Below are 17432 nucleotides of genomic sequence, written 5' to 3'. Positions count from 1 at the left end.
AAAGCCATGGCGATGGACAGGATGGCCACCTAAGGAAACGCTCTCTTTTCACAGAACTTGGAGTGGTGTGGGTACCAGTTCCACGCACACACTCTTCCTTCTAACCGACAAAACACAATAACCCTGGAAGGTCTGGCAAAGTTCTCCTCTAAACCTCACCAACCCAGGGCGCTCTAAGGCCTGTGGGGTAACGTCCAGTCCAGCACCCTCTGACAACCCAGGAAAAACTGCTCTAGCATCACTGTTTATCCTTGCTCTGCACAGTAATAATCCTTTTCAAGGCTTCCTCGCTAAAGCATACGCAGAGCAAGAAAAAACATCCTTATGTAGTTCAAAGAGAGGTTAATAGTTCTGGACCACCATTGATATACACTGACTCGACTGCTCGCCAATCATACGTAGCAGATAAGGACGCTGGGTGCTCCACAGGGCAGAATGTGCAAGTAGAATTCACAGACCTGTTGACAGAGCACCAGGATTGCCACCATCCCCTGGTCTTGGCATCACCAGCAAAACCAGTTTAAAAGGCGGTATCCAGGCTCCTCCCACACGGGTGATGCTGACAGTCTGTACCACATGGACACTCTATGGACACTGGGGTGATGCAACACATGTCCAGATATGCTGCTCAAGTGAACAGGCAAGTTCCCAGGAAACTGGGTCTTCATGCAGGGCTGAGGCCCTTAAACAGGGTACATACACTGGAGAGTCACTGGCCCTGAGCTGGACAGTTTCCCCTGCGGAGACGTTCTGAGGGGGACTTCCCTCCAGCAGACAGTGATTAAAAATAAAACTTCACAGGGGCATCACAAACTGGGTTAGGTGCTACAGTGTTCTGCTTTTTCAGTCATGCTGTTTGTGAATCCCCAACTGCTTTTCCTAACCGACTCACTTCCTTAAACGCACAGCCTCATCCTAACACAGGCGTGGCACCATGAAATTGGCGGCGAGGTTTGGACCAAGGGTGGAGGTTACCTTTTATATGTGTTTGTTAAGAAGAATGATGTGTAGCACTTAAGAATTAACTCAAAATAATGTTTCTGGTGTGCCCACCTCATCTGGCTGCTACATCATCATCCAAGCAGCCAGCTCTACTGCAAATCTGTGAGAAGTTCAATGATGAGACACAAAGGACTGATTTCACTACGCTTCTCAGGCTCTTCTGAAAACCTTTTTTATTTTAAACTCGTGGCAAATCTTTACTTAATACATTCATCTATGTTCCTGCCTTATGACAGAGTAAACTCATGAAAGCTGGCAAAGAAGCTTGCAGTAGTTCGTGAAGGGGAATCCCAGTGACCGCCATCCTACTGCCGGTCACTGAGTGAGCTTAAAGCCCAGGATTAGGGTCCTGAAAATCTGGGTCCATTTTCCCATTGAGAAGCAATTTCTGACCTACTCGAAGCATCAAGAGAGAGCAGGTAAAGAAGACTGGAAGAAGCCTCGATACAACAGGGTTCAGGGGTAAGGGGACGAGAAGGATGTCAGCCAGGTTCCCCAAGTCAAAAGGGGGCTGTGGGGTGGGCGTGGAGGTCAGGCCTGGAGAACCTCTGTGCCCAAAGCTTCTGGATCTGATCAGTGTAAAGCATGAACAACTGATGTGCTACACAATTGCTGGAATTTTTTTAAATTAACTTTAGGGCTTCCCTGGTGGCGCAGGGGTTGAGAGTCCGCCTGCCGATGTAGGGGACGCGGGTTCGTGCCCCGGTCCGGGAAGATCCCACATGCCGCGGAGCGGCTGGGCCCGAGAGCCATGGCCGCTGAGCCTGCGCCTCTGGAGCCTGTGCTCCGCACCGGGAGAGGCCACAACAGTGAGAGGCCCGCGTACCGCAAAAAAAAAATGAAATTAAATTAACTTTAAAAACTGTTTACTTATTTGCATCTGCCATAAAGATGAAAGAAGATGTTGGTTAATTAAAGAAAACAACCAATTTGGGGAAGAATACACGTTCAAGGTGCTTCCATACCTATTTCATTTAAGTTCTGAAGTAGGTAAGTTTTGGTATCCCCATTTTTTATTTTTATTTATTTATTATTTTTATAAAGTTTTTATTGGAGTATAGTTGATTTAAAGTGCTGCGTTAGTTTCCGCTATACAGCAAAGTGAATCAGCTATACATATACATATATCCACTTCTTTAGATTCTTTTCCCATATAGGTCATTGCAGAGTATCGAGTCGAGTTCCCTGTGATATACAGTAGGTCCCTATTAGTTATCTATTTTATATATAGTGGTATGTATAAAAAATATGGAACACTTCATGAATTTGCATGTCATCCTTGCGCAGGGGCCATGCTAATCTTCTCCGTATCCCATTTTTTATAGATGAAGGAGCTAAGACTCAGTTTATGTGACATGCTGTAGATCTTATAGAGAATTTGGCCAACGCACTAATGAGTTTGGGCCCTGCCGTGGCTCTGGATAACTGGGGCGTTAGATATAGTATCTGTGTATTTGGCTGTGCTCACCCCATCTGCTCCAATCAAGCATCCAACCGACCACAAAGTCCCTGAAAAGGGGGCTTCAGAGGACAGTGTCACCCCCACCAAGTTCTACAGCTCTCTCCCCTTCCTTGGCGTTCACACCATGACTCCCCCAACTCGGACATGTATCCTCCAAGACAAACAGACAAACAAACCCACTTGAGGGAAGCCCCATCATTTCATCCCCATCCCTATCCTCTTCCTGAATAAGGAAACCTTCAGCATTCTACCTCCAAAGGGTACCTTTTCCAGTTGCAGGGCCCATGCAGTCTTTCTGAGACTCCAACCAAGAAAGGAACAAATGCCACTTACATGCTCCTTGATTCCACTCAAACGTGTCCCCCCCAAGGCCTGATAGCACTGGTGCTCCTGGATTTGAGAGAGAAGTACCAAAGGGTGGGCTTCCCTGATGGCGCAGTGGTTGAGAGTCCGCCTGCCGATGCAGGGGATACGGGTTCGTGCCCCGGTCTGGGAAGATCCCACATGCCACGGAGTGGCCGGGCCCGTGAGCCATGGCCCCTGAGCCTGCGCGTCCGGAGCCTGTGCTCCGCAGCGGGAGAGGCCACGGCAGTGAGAGGCCCGCGTACCGCAAAAAAAAAAAAAAAAAAAAAAAAGTACCAAAGGGAAAAAGAGGTCAATGGGCCCAAGGATGCTCTCAGTCCCTCCGCCCATGCTGTCTGTCCTCTTCTGCACCTCCTCAATCTCTGAATTCACTTCAAAAGGAATAAAGAACCTCTGGCTGAACCCTGGAGAAAGCGCATCCTGTTTTACTGTAGGAAGAAGGCAAGGTCTTGATTAACTCGTTTTTCTGGCGCTCATCTTTCAGAGACTGGGGCAAAGAACAGAAATAACATTTATATTGGGATTTTAGTTTTCTCAAAAGCCAGGCTCCAGAGTCTGTACTGGACTAGGTTTGGCGATTACACTTCTACACTTCTAAAAATTATAATTTGTATCTACGCTAACATCACGCTGAGACTACAAAATCCTGAACGGTCAAGGGAAGGACAACAGTATGTTCACCACGGTAAACTCACTAAGGCAAGAAGTAGTCGAGGCGGGGTAGTCATTTATTACATCTTAGAAAATCTTCATGAACAACAGTTGAAATAAATGTTTAAGACAAGTTTAAATTTCAGTTACTGAAATTATTAGAGCACTCTAGTTCTTAAGTATTCTAATTGATCAAGTCCTACTTAAATCACACAAACATACTCTATAGTTTTCCTTTTTGAGCAAAATACCGGTTTGTCCCACTATCTGAAAGTAGACCACTCCTACGAAACCTTTGGTAAGCTGAACTGGCATGAAGCAAAGAGCATTCCCACTTCATGTTACAGCAGACACTTCCATTTTACCAAAGACGACACTAGTTCGGTAACAGCTTCTTCATAGAAGGGAAAATCTTCTTTGGATTTCTTTTGGTTAGCGAAATGTAGATCCTGAGTAAAAGCTAAGTGGCACTAATGTGAACTTTCAGAAAGTGGGGGAAACCTGTAGTGGATTTTCCTGTTACAACAGAGATAATTTCAACTTTTCTATAATAATATCTTCCTGGAAAATGTGTTTGAAGGGCCTATGTCCAAAACTTAACAGCAGTCATATATCCTTAGAAGGTGATTATCTAACAAAGATATTTCTCTCTCTCTCTCTCTCTCCCCCTCCCTCCCTCCCTCCCTATCTATCTCCCCTGATGGCTGATGGACACACTGCCTCCCTCAGGTTCAAGCCACCCAAGGTGCTCCTGGATGAGGCTGGTGCTAGCGCAAGGCTCGGAAGCTTAAGTTTTTTTAGCATCACAGCAAATCTGCCTCCGGGTGTCAAGTTTGCACAGTACCAAAAAAATGATGCAATCTTCTAGCAAGACTTACTAACATTGTTGAACCTGATAAGTATATTAATCAATCTGAAACTTCCAATAGCTTACACAGGATGCCTGACCAATCATCTAAGCAAATGGTGACTCCCATGTCTCTCAGGATCAAAGGACAGCCATTCCAGAGGCTAATTCATGACAGATCATAGCAGTGCTGAGAAATGTATAAAATTTAAAAATGAAACTGGTTTTCAGAGTCAATTTTCAACATGCTCCTGTTTTAATCATTAAAATCCCTCAACACAACCCCTGTCCAAATTCAATTGCATTTTTATTTGAAACATTTCTCATTTTCCTAATATGTAGAGACTTGTGATGACAACCTTGATAGAAATCTAGGACATGGGTGTTTTAAGAGTCCACCAAATCTATAAAGACAGCACGATCTAGCCCATAATTATCATAATTAATTAGAAAGTCCAGGGTGTTAACATTTTAGAAGCAACAGTTAATATGTAATTTCTATATTGAAATGCTGAAAGGTTTAGAAATAAAACAACCAGTGGATCATTTTCCCCTCATTTGATAACTAAATTAAGACAACCTCTTCCACTTTATCAGCCAGAGACCCTGAGGCTAGTGAGGCAGAAGGAGCCACTTATGAAAGTGAAATAAATTCTGACAACACTGCCCTGAACTCCGCAGGCAGGAAACTGTTTCAACTGTCATGCCAGAACTATGAGATAATGGGTATTTCAAAATGTTTGTCCCATCTCAAAGCCCAGTCTCACACTAGCATCTTGGCATCCCAGAAAGAAGTTAAAAATGAACTCCACTGCCAGAGAAGCATCTCAACACTTAATTGCCCAGTGTATTAGGTAAGGTATCTGGAGACCCAAGGTATATTACTTTCATTTCTTCTGGCTCATGACTAATTTTATTAGTGCAGCTCAAAATAACTGCAGGGCCTACAAGACCCATGGTGTGGCCACTCAAAGGAGAAGATGCTCTTTAAGCAAAGAGCCTATATCAAAACTGGAGAGGAGAGCGCAGGCATCGGACAGCCATTTAGAGGTGCTTTAGGGCAAGTTTCAATTCTTAAAAGGCTTTATGTTTAAAGAAGCAGTGAACTCCTTACTAAATATGCCTCATTTCTAGACCTGTTACTCTGAAATTTTATTGATCAAAGTTGAGGAGGCTGCCAGCAGAAAGAGAGTGTTTAATTAACTTGCGAACGTTTCCAGGAAAAAAGTGTGATGCTTAAATTAACTCTCTTCAATTAGAACAAAGCCAAGGAAACAAATCCCCTGGGATTACACTGGTGAGTGGTGGGTTTGTCCTAATTCAGCCTCCAGGTGCCTGTGACGGGTGATAAGACGGAAGACCGCTTCCTCTGAGAAGTTGTTTGCAGACTGAGGGATATACTATATAGGGGGTGGTGGTGGTGTGTGTGTGTGTGTGTGTGTGTAAATACGTGGGGGGGGGGGTTAGGTGCTGCGCCTAAAACTGCTACAGGGAAGAGCAGACATCTGCCAAACCACTACTGCCCCACGCGGGAAACCGGGTCTGGAGAAATAATCCACCATCTCTCTACACGAGTCACTTCCCTCCCAGACGCCCCCTTCTGCGGATCAGGGAGAGATCCCCAATGCTGGCCGTCTCGCATCCGTCCAGGGAAACTCAGAAACCAGCTTGCGGGACCCGCTCCCGCGGGCCCACCCTCCGCCTCGTTCCCCACCGCCTGCAGCCGCCGCCGCTTCGCCTTCCGCCCTCACCGGCCACTAACCCCACCGCTCCCCAGCCCGCCTCGCCTCCCTCCGCGGGCTCCCGGACAGCCCGCTCTCCCGGACGTCCATTCAGTCCCCTGTTCTCCGCTACAATTCTCTAGAATTTCTCAGAGCCGCCAGTATCTCCTAGCTCCTATCCCGGGAGGCGCGTCGCCTCCACCGCGATTTCAGAACACTTGCCCCAGCGCTCACCACCACGATCCGCGCCCTCGACTCCCCACAGTGTCCCCACAAAGGGGGCCAAAGAGACCTACCCTCCGGCTTTATCCAGGATAAAACACCAGAGCCTAATAGCTGGGGTCCCAGCCTCAGGCCGAACTTCCAGGCTCAGCTCGGACTCGGTTCCCCCTCCCTCCGCGCGCAGAAGGGCTGCTCCCTCCTCCTGCAGCAGCTCCCCGGACCCCATTCCAAAAGGTTCCAGCTGGCTGAGAACCCGGCCCTCCTCGGCCTCAGTCTCCCTGCAAAGCTCCTGATTTCTGAAAACGCCCCCAGCGCTACCATCAAAGGAGTCAGGACGCGCGCCTTCTTCTTCAGCTGGAACCGCTGGCTCCATCTACCGCGGCTCCCAGGCCTGGAGAGGCGGTTACCGACCTTTGATTTTTCTCTGCTTTTCCTGTACAGCCCGACTCTGTGTGTGTTTGGCGGAGGGGGTGGGAGGGAGGTGGTATTCTTAAGTTTAGTTTTTAAAGCATATATAAGTGAGTAAGTATTGAATAAAGCAGCCAAAAGCTGGCCCTCCCCCAAACCTAGGAATTCAAAGCCACAGGGTCACAGCCCTTTCCAGCCAGGCCCCCGCCCCGCACACGCTCCACTAGGCAAGGACCATAAAAGCCCTTTAAAGTCCGCGGTGCATCAGAGGGCCTCCCAAGAGACCAATCCCTCTCAAGCCACCCTCTCCCCGCGCGCCCGAGGCCCCAACACCAGGAGGGGGCCCCAGGGACTTGGTTTCCTGGGTCGCCGCGCCTGAGCTTGGACACCCACCTCTGGGCGCCGGACGGAGGCGCTGTCCTCGGCCTCCGATCTAGCGCGGCGCGGCCGCTACCTCCTCCTCGGGGCGTCGGGGAGACTCCGCGGAAAGGCGCTCGGCAGGCCCCGGCTGGGGTGAGCGCATCTGCCGAGAGCCGCGGCCGCTCTGCGCGCTGGAGGGCCGGGAGCGCCGCCCGCCTGCTCCCGGAGCCCGCCCCTTCCCCGCCCCCTTCCCAGCGCCTGGGGCAGAGGTCTGGCCCTCCGCTTCTATATCCCCTCCCCAACCACTCGCACCTTCTGTATGTGGCTTTGGCGAAATCTTGGCACACACTGAGAAACCAAGAAATGAATGAATGGATAGACTGGAGGGATGGAGGGATGGGGCAAGTGAAGACGAGTATTTCCTAACTGGGGAGAGGGCACTGTGTCTGGGTACGTGGACCTGTGTTAGCGCACGTGTGGCCGTGTCGGCGTGCGTGCATCTGGACGTGTGCGTTGGTGTATACATACGTGCGTATGAGTGTATATGGAAGTGTGTGGCTGCGTGTGCGCCCTCACAAGGCCGGCACCGCTGAGTTCCTATCCGAGCTCGAGGGGTCGAGCTCCCCATCCCTTACCAGCACCAAGGCTGTGTCCGGGTAAGCAGGACCGCTGGGGGCCGGTGGGAGACGCGTCTTTGTGTGTTTTGGGCCTCTCCGTGACGTGGTCCAGAGGCTGAGGGACAGGGATGCTTCTGGTTCACTGGCTCTCCAGAGCCTTCATGCTGCCCTCCCTGTTGTGGCAGCTGGTGGCTTGGTGTCAGAGCTCGTGTGTTAACAAAGCCAGCGGTGGGGAAGGAGGCAGCTGATACACCGCGTGGGGCTGGATCCGGCGGGTGGCCAGCCATCCCCCACTCCCAAGCTGTCTGAAATTTCAGCTTGTAATCCCCTCCCCCACCATGAATATTTAAATAATGTTAATGACCCTCTGAAGATGGACCTTCTAGAAATCCTGGGAGGACACACACAGAAACACCTCACACAGAAAAGAGTATTTTTAAAACCAAGGTGTTCTATGCGGAGGAAATATAACCATGATATGTCGTCAGATTTCTTGAATTCAACTTTCCACTAGGCATGATCAAGGTTTTCATTTCCCTCTCCACCTCTGCAAGTCAGAGCCCCTTACTCCCCTAGTTTCCATCCTCTGTTGGCCGCTTTTTTTCTGAACCGCTGACCAAAATCCCGGGGTCCTCTTCTGAGAATCAATTCTGCCTGCCACACACAGCAGGGAAAGACAACTGCCAGGGACCTTGATTTCCCATACAAGAAACGGTAACGGGGACCTGTCCAGAAAGCCTGTCCAGCTAAAGACATTAAAAATAGCATCAACCCCGGAAAAGGCTTCTTTACTGTCTGAAGGCTTATTCACACCTTCACCAAAGGGGAGGTGGGGATGCAGTGAAGGCTACAATGGAGACCTCAGCGGTTCTCCTCAGGGTTCCTGAAAATCTATAGGCTTCTTTTTCTTGGCATTTAGGAATTGTTTCACCAGCCTTTTTGCATGTTTGTCTCTTACACTATTGAATTTCAACAGAATTTACTGACCAGTGGTTGGAGATTACAGAGTTTTAGCCTCAGTCAATCCCTTTCTTTCCTTTTCTTTTCTTTCTTCCTTTCCTCCTTCCTTCCTTCCTTTCTCTCTTTCTTTCAGTTCTTCATGGCACTAACCTGAGTTAAATATTTGGGTGCCCTACATTGTGATCTATTTTTAACATTTTAATAGCATGTGAAAACTCACATTGAAATGAGCATGTCTGGGGACACTTATTTATTTATATGGACCATAGACTCTTCAAGGAAAAATTCTAAACTTACAGCAGAGGTGAGATTTTTATAAACAGTATTAGGGCAAGTGCATCATCACTTTCTTCCTATATTCCTAAATTAGAATGTATCATTTACCAGTCAAGTTTGTTTCCTTATTAGAAATATTACAGCAATTCTGAATTCTTTCCGAAAGCAATGTCAGTGTTAATATTACTGTAATATTATTTTTAAATATGAATTAATTAATGCTAATTTTCTGTTAATTTTTAAAGTTCTGGCATATTCTACAGAAAACTACTGGGAATATTAATTTAGGAAAAGTACATGTTCAATAGATATTAATTTACAAGAACACTTCCTTTTCTTTCATCTTATAAGATATTAAAGAGGAAGCCATGATTAAGCTACACTTTTTTAAAATGAAAGCCTTGGTACACACCAGGGATCAGAAATATTTGTTCAATGAAATCAATGCAAGGGTATGAACATCTGCATGTGAAAGTAAAACCTGTTTTCAATTAACATTTATTCTCCCCTAGGTCAGCGGTTCTCAACCAAGGGTGATTTGATGCTTCCCCCCCACCGCCCCCCGCCACCCACCCAGACATTTTGGAAATGTCTGAAGACATTTTTGATTGTCATATTGTCATAATGGGGGTGGGGTGCTACTGACATCTAACGGTTAGAGGCCAGGGATGTTGCTAAATATACTGAAGGGTATGGTACAGTCCCACAACAACAAAGGATCGTTGTGTCCCAAATGTCAAGAGTGCCGATGTTGAGATATCTTGCCCTGGACCCAAAGCCAGGACTAAGGACCACAGATATCAGGACCATGTCTGCATTTATTAAAAATGCAAATTCCTGGGCTCCACCTTTACCTACTAAGTCAGAATCTCTGGGGGCAGGACCAGGGAAACTGTTTTAACAGCTCCTAGGTGATTCTTAAGAACATGAAAGTATAAGAAACACTGGAGGGCTTCCCTGGTGGCACAGTGGTTAAGAATCCGCCTGCCAATGCAGGGGACACGGGTTCGAGCCCTGGACCGGGAAGATCCCACATGCCGTGGAGCAACTAAGCCCATGTGCCGCAACTACTGAGCCTGCACTCCAGAACCTGCGAGCCACAACTCCTGAAGCCTGGGCGCCTAGAGCCCGTGCTCTGCAACAAGAGAAGCCACCACAGTGAGAAGCCCGCGAACCACAACAAAGAGTAGCCCCCTGCTCACTGCAACTAGAGAGAGCCCATGCACAGCAACAAAGACCCAATAAATAATAAAATAAATTTTAAAAATTTAAAAAAAAAAGAAACACTGGAGATGAGAAAGGCTGGCTTCTTACCCAGTGCATGCTTATGGGCTCATCACACTGTATGTGTCTTAACATGATAATGGTTATTAGAGCTGAGAATATTTTATGAAATATATAGGCTCCTTGATCCATGTAAGAAGCAAATAAAGGGCTACTGATTCTGTGAAGACAAACAAACAGAGCTGGGATATGAAAATGTTAAACACTCCCTACACCATTTAGGACACAACGCCTTCTATGGAAATGTTGCCTGGCAAGAGGGGAGGTCATGATTTTTTTTTCCCCTATGGCCTAAGTGTACATTTTTGCTTATGCTGCCTGCCCATTTTAAATGGTGCCCCTGAGCAAGAGTGGCCTCCAGGGGACACAAGAAATAGAATGTACTTACTAGAGAAACACCAAAAGTAAAGGTTGGGTTTCTGGGAAAGAAGTCAGCCTAGACACAGATTGACAAAGCCTCTTCTTCCTCCCCAAGCTTAGAGAAGAATAGAAGCTGAAAGAAAGACCTATGAGTTGCTCAGAGAGCTGATCTGAAAACCCAAAGAAGGGGCCAAGACTGGTCAATCATAAAGAATTTGCCATTTCTTCCTTCTGGCAAGGAGAAGGGCCAAAAAGCATCAGCTGGGTATACTCCTCACGTACTAAATGTGTCCTACAGAAAATAAAGGCTTGCTAGAAAAAAAAGAGTAAGAATAAGATGGAAAAACAAAGAAAACCAGCACCAAGAAGGCTGGCCCCCATCAAACCAATAGCCTTAGATCTGTTGGGCTTTCCCAGCAAGTACCAGGTAAAGTCATTGGAAAGTTAGGAACAATCCCAATCCCAAGGGCATCCCCGTGGGACCAGATGCACCACTGCAAATCTAAGAAAAGAAACAAACGGGGAAATATTTGCAACACATATAACAACGGGTTACTATCTCTAATATGGAAAGAGTTCTTACAAATCAATATGAAAATTGAAGAAAATTACCAACTATCTGATTGAAAAAAACAAACCAGTCATTTATAGATAAGTAATTATAACTGGCCATTGAACTTAGGAAAAGATGCCGAAACTCTTTCTCATTAAAAAAAAAAATGCAGGGCTTCCCTGGTGGCACAGTGGTTGAGAGTCCACCTGCCGATGCAGGGGACACAGGTTCGTGCCCTGGTCCGGGAAGATCCCACATGCCGCGGAGCGGCTGGGCCCGTGAGCCATGGCCGCTGAGCCTGCGCGTCCGGAGCCTGTGCTCCGCAGCGGAAGAGGCCATAGCAGTGAGAGGCCCGCGTACCGCAAAAAAAAAAAAAAAAAAAAAAAAAAAAAATGCAATGAAAATACTGGAATAATATATTTTGCCTATATCAGTAAATACATAAAATACAAATATTATCTATCATTGGTGAGAGAATGATGAAAATTAAGTATTGAACACTGTTGAAGGGAATATAAACTGATGTTAATAAATTGGTAAATTTGTTATACAATTTGGTGATATCTCTTAAAATTAAAAAAAATGCTTATACACTTGAATTTGCAATTCACTTTTGGAATTCAGAAGGTTATAAGATCTGCGAGTTAGAAGAAGACTGAAGTGGTAGGGAGGAGTCAGTGAATAAGAAATTCCTGATCACAGAATGGCCAAAATAAAGAGACTGTTTAATATAAACTTTTAAAATTGCTTGCTGTGCAATGTTGTGATGTAAGTACTTCAGGTAACCCCTAGACCTCTGATAACAGTATTTGTTCGGAGAACCAAAGGCAAGGGGCTAACATATGGCCTGGTGCAGACTGGATATCACACAAGAAGGATGTGAGATTAAGAATTCAGACAAGATGGGAAATCAGAACAAGAAGTGACCAGGAGAACTAATTCCATCCCACTGGAGTTAACCACTTGAGTTAAAAGTCCATAAAAATGGGCTTCCCTGGTGGCGCAGTGGTTGAGAGTCCACCTGCCGATGCAGGGGACACGGGTTCGTGCCCTGGTCCGGGAAGATCCCACATGCCGCTCCTGGCCGCTGAGCCTGTGCTCCGCAACGGGAGAGGCCACCACAGTGAGAGGCCTGCGTACCGCAAAAAAACCCACAAAAAAACAACATAAAAAAATCCATAAAAATAGTGGGGTGGGGACTGGACCACCTCTAACACTTTGTGGGTAAGGGTCCAAGTAATTTTAATTTAAATATAAAAGGAATAATTTTCTTCTGAAGGCTGTGGGACTTGGGACAGCCAGCCCACAAACTCCTAGGATGCACACAGATCTTTGGCTTATTTTCTGATTCTGGTTGTGGTTTTACCCTATTCATCTGGATGTCTTGTTTGTTTATGGATTTCCCACTTAAGACATTTCTCCACTGATCTCTGATTTTTATAAAAGGGCAAAAATGTCATCTCTAGATAATTGTAAGGAATGCTGCTTACATCCTTGGCTTTTTCATAGAAGAGATATTTCATCCATAGACTGTTTTAACCAACTTTCTGAATGAATGCACAACATATAAGACAGGATATGGACTGTTTGTTCTGACTTATAGTTGTTTTATCAAATTAAAAACACTCTTCTCAAAACCATCTCTTCTCTAGTATCAAGTCTGGTTTCTGAGTGATGGTCAGCTCTTAAAATTTTGAATATCAGTGTTTCCCAAGCTAGCCCACATTGAGAGTAGCTGGAAAACTGGGGGAAAAAAAAAAAAAAAAAAGCCTGGGTTAATTTCCCTAGAAGATCTGCGGCTCAGGAATCTATATTTGTTTAAGCCTCTCACATGATTCTATGACATAGCCTGGTCTGGGACCCACTTGGGGTGGACACAATTATCTTTAGGCAGGGGAAGGAGAGAGCAAGTGAACACAGAGACAGGGATGGCTGTCACATGAGAACACTTGGCTCTGGGACCATGTTTACTCCCGTTCTTGGCCTAGTTTGTGGCTGCCTGCCTTTCCTTCATTTCCTCTCCAGGATCTCCAGCTTCCTGTGCCCGAGTAAGTTCCTTTCCAGCCTGTTCCACATATATTTCCTTTCCCTGCATCCTCACACTTGGCCTCTCCTTTGCCAAATCCTCTAACACAAGGAAATGGTGACCTGATGACATTCACCCCAATGCTTGAGACTCTTTTTTCAAAAGACTTTTAAAAACACTCCAAAGAAACACCCCCAAACCCAAGCAACTTTTGCCCATCTAACTGCTTTCATTTCGTCCCACATTATAGCTGGACTGTGCCTTCTCTACATTGACAAAGGGACATTGTGCATCCAGATTGCCCCTTGTAATATACATTTAAAGGTACCATTATAAAGTGCAAGTCATACAGTGTTCCAGACGAAAATCATCAATGAAATGCAGCAACATGGAAGCTGCTTGTTGGAAAGGATGCAGGAAAAAAGCTACATGTGCAGGGGAAAGGCAGGGTGGGGAAGGGAGAGAGAGCACAGAGGACAGAGTCCCCCTGTGAGGGAAGCAAGAAGGCACAGGAAGGCCACGTGGGACCACTGTGGGCTCCACCTTCCTCTTTACAGAGGCCTCAAAGCTTAAGTGTTAATGAGAAGAATGTACTGGTGTAATACTTTGGTAATTAACAACAAAGCCCGGAGGCTCAAGTTCTTTGTTTCCTGGCTGGGAATTTTATCTCATTTAACAACTGAAGCATTTAAAAAATCTAGTAAACACTCTGGAGTTCATGCCCTAATGGAGACACAGCATGGAACAAGGTGCTTTTAAGGCACGGCATCACAAACACGAAGTCTGCTAAATATACTTGGAATGTACGGGAAGGGACCCAGCCTGTTCAGATACAACCATGGGAGCAGCGCCCCCAGTGTGGAAGGCAGTTTCTGTTGAGTAAATCCAGTGAATTTGCTTCTCATTAGCGATCCGTGTTTTATTTTATTTATTTATTTATTTTTGGCTGCACCACGAGGCTAGTGGGATCTTAGTTCCCCAGACCAGGGATGGAACCCGGGGCCTCAGCAGTGAAAGCGCTGAGTTCTCACCACTGGACGGCCAGGGAATTCCCAGCGATCTGTGTTCTAAATACAAAACTACCTTTCTTTCTGGTGGTACTTAATTCCTTTTCAGTTTAGGTAACATGAGAATGATTTTTTAGTTTTTAAAAAATGGGACCGTAACATTTTCCCAGTCATGCTCAGGTGTTTTCCTCAGAACTCTTAATTACAGGCTGTTAATTTATGGAAAGAACCATAAGGATATTCAGTACTATTCGGGGAAACTTGACATTTTAAACTTTAATAATTCTGATCATCGGAGAGGGGTGGCCTTTGCAGTAAGCAGTCTCTGACTTACTGGTCAAGTATTTTAATATTGAGAACAACCCAACAAGACAGTAGGCTTTTTCCTTCTACGATACTGAATATATTAAATTACTTAACCAGGCGTGAAGGTACCTTCACTGAATATGATGGGGGAATACTCAGAAGGCAGGCTGAGTTTATCTACACAGAGTAAGTTAATTACTTACCTAAGTAACAATGAAGATTATAAAATGTTAAAGACCATTTAGATACGGAGAATAATAATGGCTTCTTCTACAGCATATTAAAAGCTTCTGTTGGGAGGGGACCATGACCTACGTAAAATCACTTTAGAAACCATAACAGCTTATGATAAAGTCAACTAAAGCATAAAACCCCACATAATCTGTGAAGAGCCTCCGACGCCTCAAGTAAAGGCCTTTGCCTTCTCTCCTGCTTCTTTTCCTTCTCCCTCTCCTTTCTCTCTTCTTTTTCTTTTTTTTTAAATTGTTGTTTTGGCGTATAGTTGATTTACAATGTTGTGTTAGTTTCTGCTGTACAACGAAGTGAATCAGCCATATGTATACATACATCCACTCTCTTCTAGACTCCATTCCGATATAGGTCATTACAGAGCACCGAATAGAGTTCCCTGTATACAGTAGGTTCTTATTAGTTATCTTTTATATATCGTAATTTGTATATGTCAATCCCAATCTCCCTCCTTTGTCTTCTTTTCCGCCTCCTTCCTTCCTCCTTCCTTCCTTCCCTCCCCTCCCTGCTTTCCTTCCTCCCTTCCTTCCTAGTTCCTTTTCTTTTTAGCCCACAGCCTAGTAAATTTCAGGAGCAGGCACTGCAAACTCAAATACCTTCCAAAGCCAGACTATAGAAATAGTTTGTGACTCCTGTGAAGGACTGCTAATTAATTTATAGACTGACCGAGATAAGATAGGCCAGCACGAACAGAGAACTGTGCGTTTAGACAGATGGCTGCCACCGCTTCTGTTTTATATCAGGCATTTTCTTAACTTGCTTGGGATGAGTGAGGGCATATCCAAATGTCAGACAAATGAGAATTAGAGCTAGGAGGCACATTACGTCACCCCAGCCACGTTCCTCATTTTACGGTATAGTGAAGTGTCAGTGAAATCCAGGGTCTCTGGAGCTAAAGACCAGGGTTCGAATCCTGGTCTGTCATTTATCAGCTGTGTGACCTTGGGAAAGTTGCTCAGCATCTCCATCTCTCCGAATCCTCACCTAGAAAAGGCAGATCATGAGAACATCTACCTGCAGTGTCACATCTACAATATGACTGTTGTGAGCATAAAATGAGACCATCCATGTAAAGCTGTAAGCCCGAGGCCAGCTACAATGTTAGTTGTTATCAGTGAAAGCAACTGAATCCTAGAAGGGGGATGGGACTTACACAAAACCACCAGGCAAAATTGGGTCAAGGTCAGGACTCAGACTCAGGCCTGCTCACTCAGGGCTAGTTTCTTTGCTATAAGCTTGCTTTCTTTGGTATTTTTGTCATTTCTAAAGAAAACAATAAACAACAATTACATGGCATGATGAGTGAAAGCTCTGGTTAATTTGGTTTTAAGGCCAGAGTCATATCTATGACCCACCTCTGGCCAGACAAGTGCAGAAGCAGTGGTTACCATCTGTATAGGCAGGATGGTTGTGCTGTCAGTATGGTTACGTGCCCACCATCTCTATCACAATATCCTAGAAATATTTCTCTCTCAGCCTTTTGCCTTGGAGTTTTACTTTGAGTTCTGTTAAAGTCTCCAGCCTGTTCTCAATATTCTGGAATATTCTGCAGGCAGAGGGTGCTGCCACAGACCTGAATATCAGAGAGGGGAAGTAAAGCCTTCATGCCGACATGCGTGTGTGCTGTGGTTTGCGGCCACTCTCTGGAGGGGGTCCCTGCCAGGCACTGTATCCAGAGTGCTTGGTTCCTACAAGATGGGGGGACCATCTTACCCCAGGGCAGGGCCCTGCCAGGGAGAAATGAGCCCTCACTGCTCCCCTCCCCTTCCAGCCTTAGCTCTACCTTCTGCTTTCATTTACTCTGGGTCGGTATCACTCAGTCGGCCCTGGATCCACCCGTTATTTCGCCCATTCTAGTCACATTCTGCTCTTTACCTAGAAAGCCCTTCTTACCAGTCAAGGCCTATTTCACTCCCCGGCTTCAAGCCTGCCCCCAAGGCTGCTGTTTCCAGGGGCTCCATCCACAACCTTCTTCCCCACTGCCATTATCCTGACCCTCCCCTTGACAGAGGCACTCTATCCAGGGCAGCCTAGAGTCTTACCTTGGGTTCAGCATCTTCCCTTGAACACCCATCAAACACACACACTCCAACCCAACTGCTTACTAACCTCCCCTCACTCATCTGCCCTGTATTTCCTGACTCAAGGGTCCCACAGTCCCTGTGGTCACTCGCCCTCTTCCTCACTGTGGTCAAGCTACTCTGGCCCCTGTTACTGCCCCCACTGCCCCTTCATAGGTCACTCCTCCTTTCCCACCTGGACTATTCAATGGCCTCTTAGCAGATCTCCCTGCCCTTGGCCTCTCCCCCTTCCTGACCGCCCTTCACAATGCATCTGAGTTAGCTTCCCAAACCAGTCTCCAATGACTCCTCTTGCCAAAATGGAGATTCCCTATCACTCAATCACTCATCCGCTCAACAGATATTTATTAAGATTCTCCCATGTGTGAGGCCATTGTAGGTGCCAGGGATACGGCAGTGAACAGTCAAGTGCTTTCTCTCATCCTCAAGCCACTGGGCCTGGAGGTGGGATGGGTGTTCTTGTTCTTTACTGCTTCTTCCAGGCTACCGTCCTCCTTTCTCAATATACAATCCCCCTCCCTCATTACCTGAAGACCTTAGCATCTGTCACTCTCTCCAACATTCTCATTATAAGTCTTAATGATTATAACATCCATGTGGATAAGTCTTTGAATATCCTGGCCTCTTAGTTTTTTAATTTTTAAAAAATAACTATTATTGGGACTTCCCTGGTGGTC

At 46.1% G+C, this 17432-nt stretch overlaps 1 protein-coding gene and 1 pseudogene across 22 annotated transcripts in view; both read right to left on the bottom strand.

Annotated features, from left to right (window-relative positions):
• The window catches only part of PALM2AKAP2 (PALM2 and AKAP2 fusion), a 627479-nt gene that overhangs the window by 105140 nt on the left and 504907 nt on the right, over window positions 1-17432 (bottom strand). The window contains exon 1 of one of the 22 annotated variants that reach the window (XM_033858389.2): window positions 7070-7233. The exons of 18 other annotated variants lie outside the window; for them this stretch is intronic. Coding sequence is in view for 1 of the 4 variants with exons in the window: in XM_033858388.2 (XP_033714279.1) it covers window positions 6587-6589 (3 nt within the window). In the remaining 3 variants the exon portion in view is untranslated. Of the gene's footprint in view, window positions 1-6342; window positions 6535-6586; window positions 6609-6679; window positions 6703-7069; window positions 7234-17432 lie in introns of those variants that run through there. 3 more of the 22 variants (XM_073806380.1, XM_033858388.2, XM_033858390.2) reach the window with 3 other exon arrangements.
• On the bottom strand, window positions 2245-2345 carry LOC117312897 (U6 spliceosomal RNA; annotated as a pseudogene).

This window comes from Tursiops truncatus, chromosome 6 (assembly GCF_011762595.2).
Source record: "Tursiops truncatus isolate mTurTru1 chromosome 6, mTurTru1.mat.Y, whole genome shotgun sequence".
In the NCBI taxonomy this organism is placed as follows: Eukaryota; Metazoa; Chordata; class Mammalia; order Artiodactyla; family Delphinidae; genus Tursiops; species Tursiops truncatus.
Note: the sequence above shows the minus strand (reverse complement) of the source record. Positions and strands in the feature narration are given on the sequence as shown.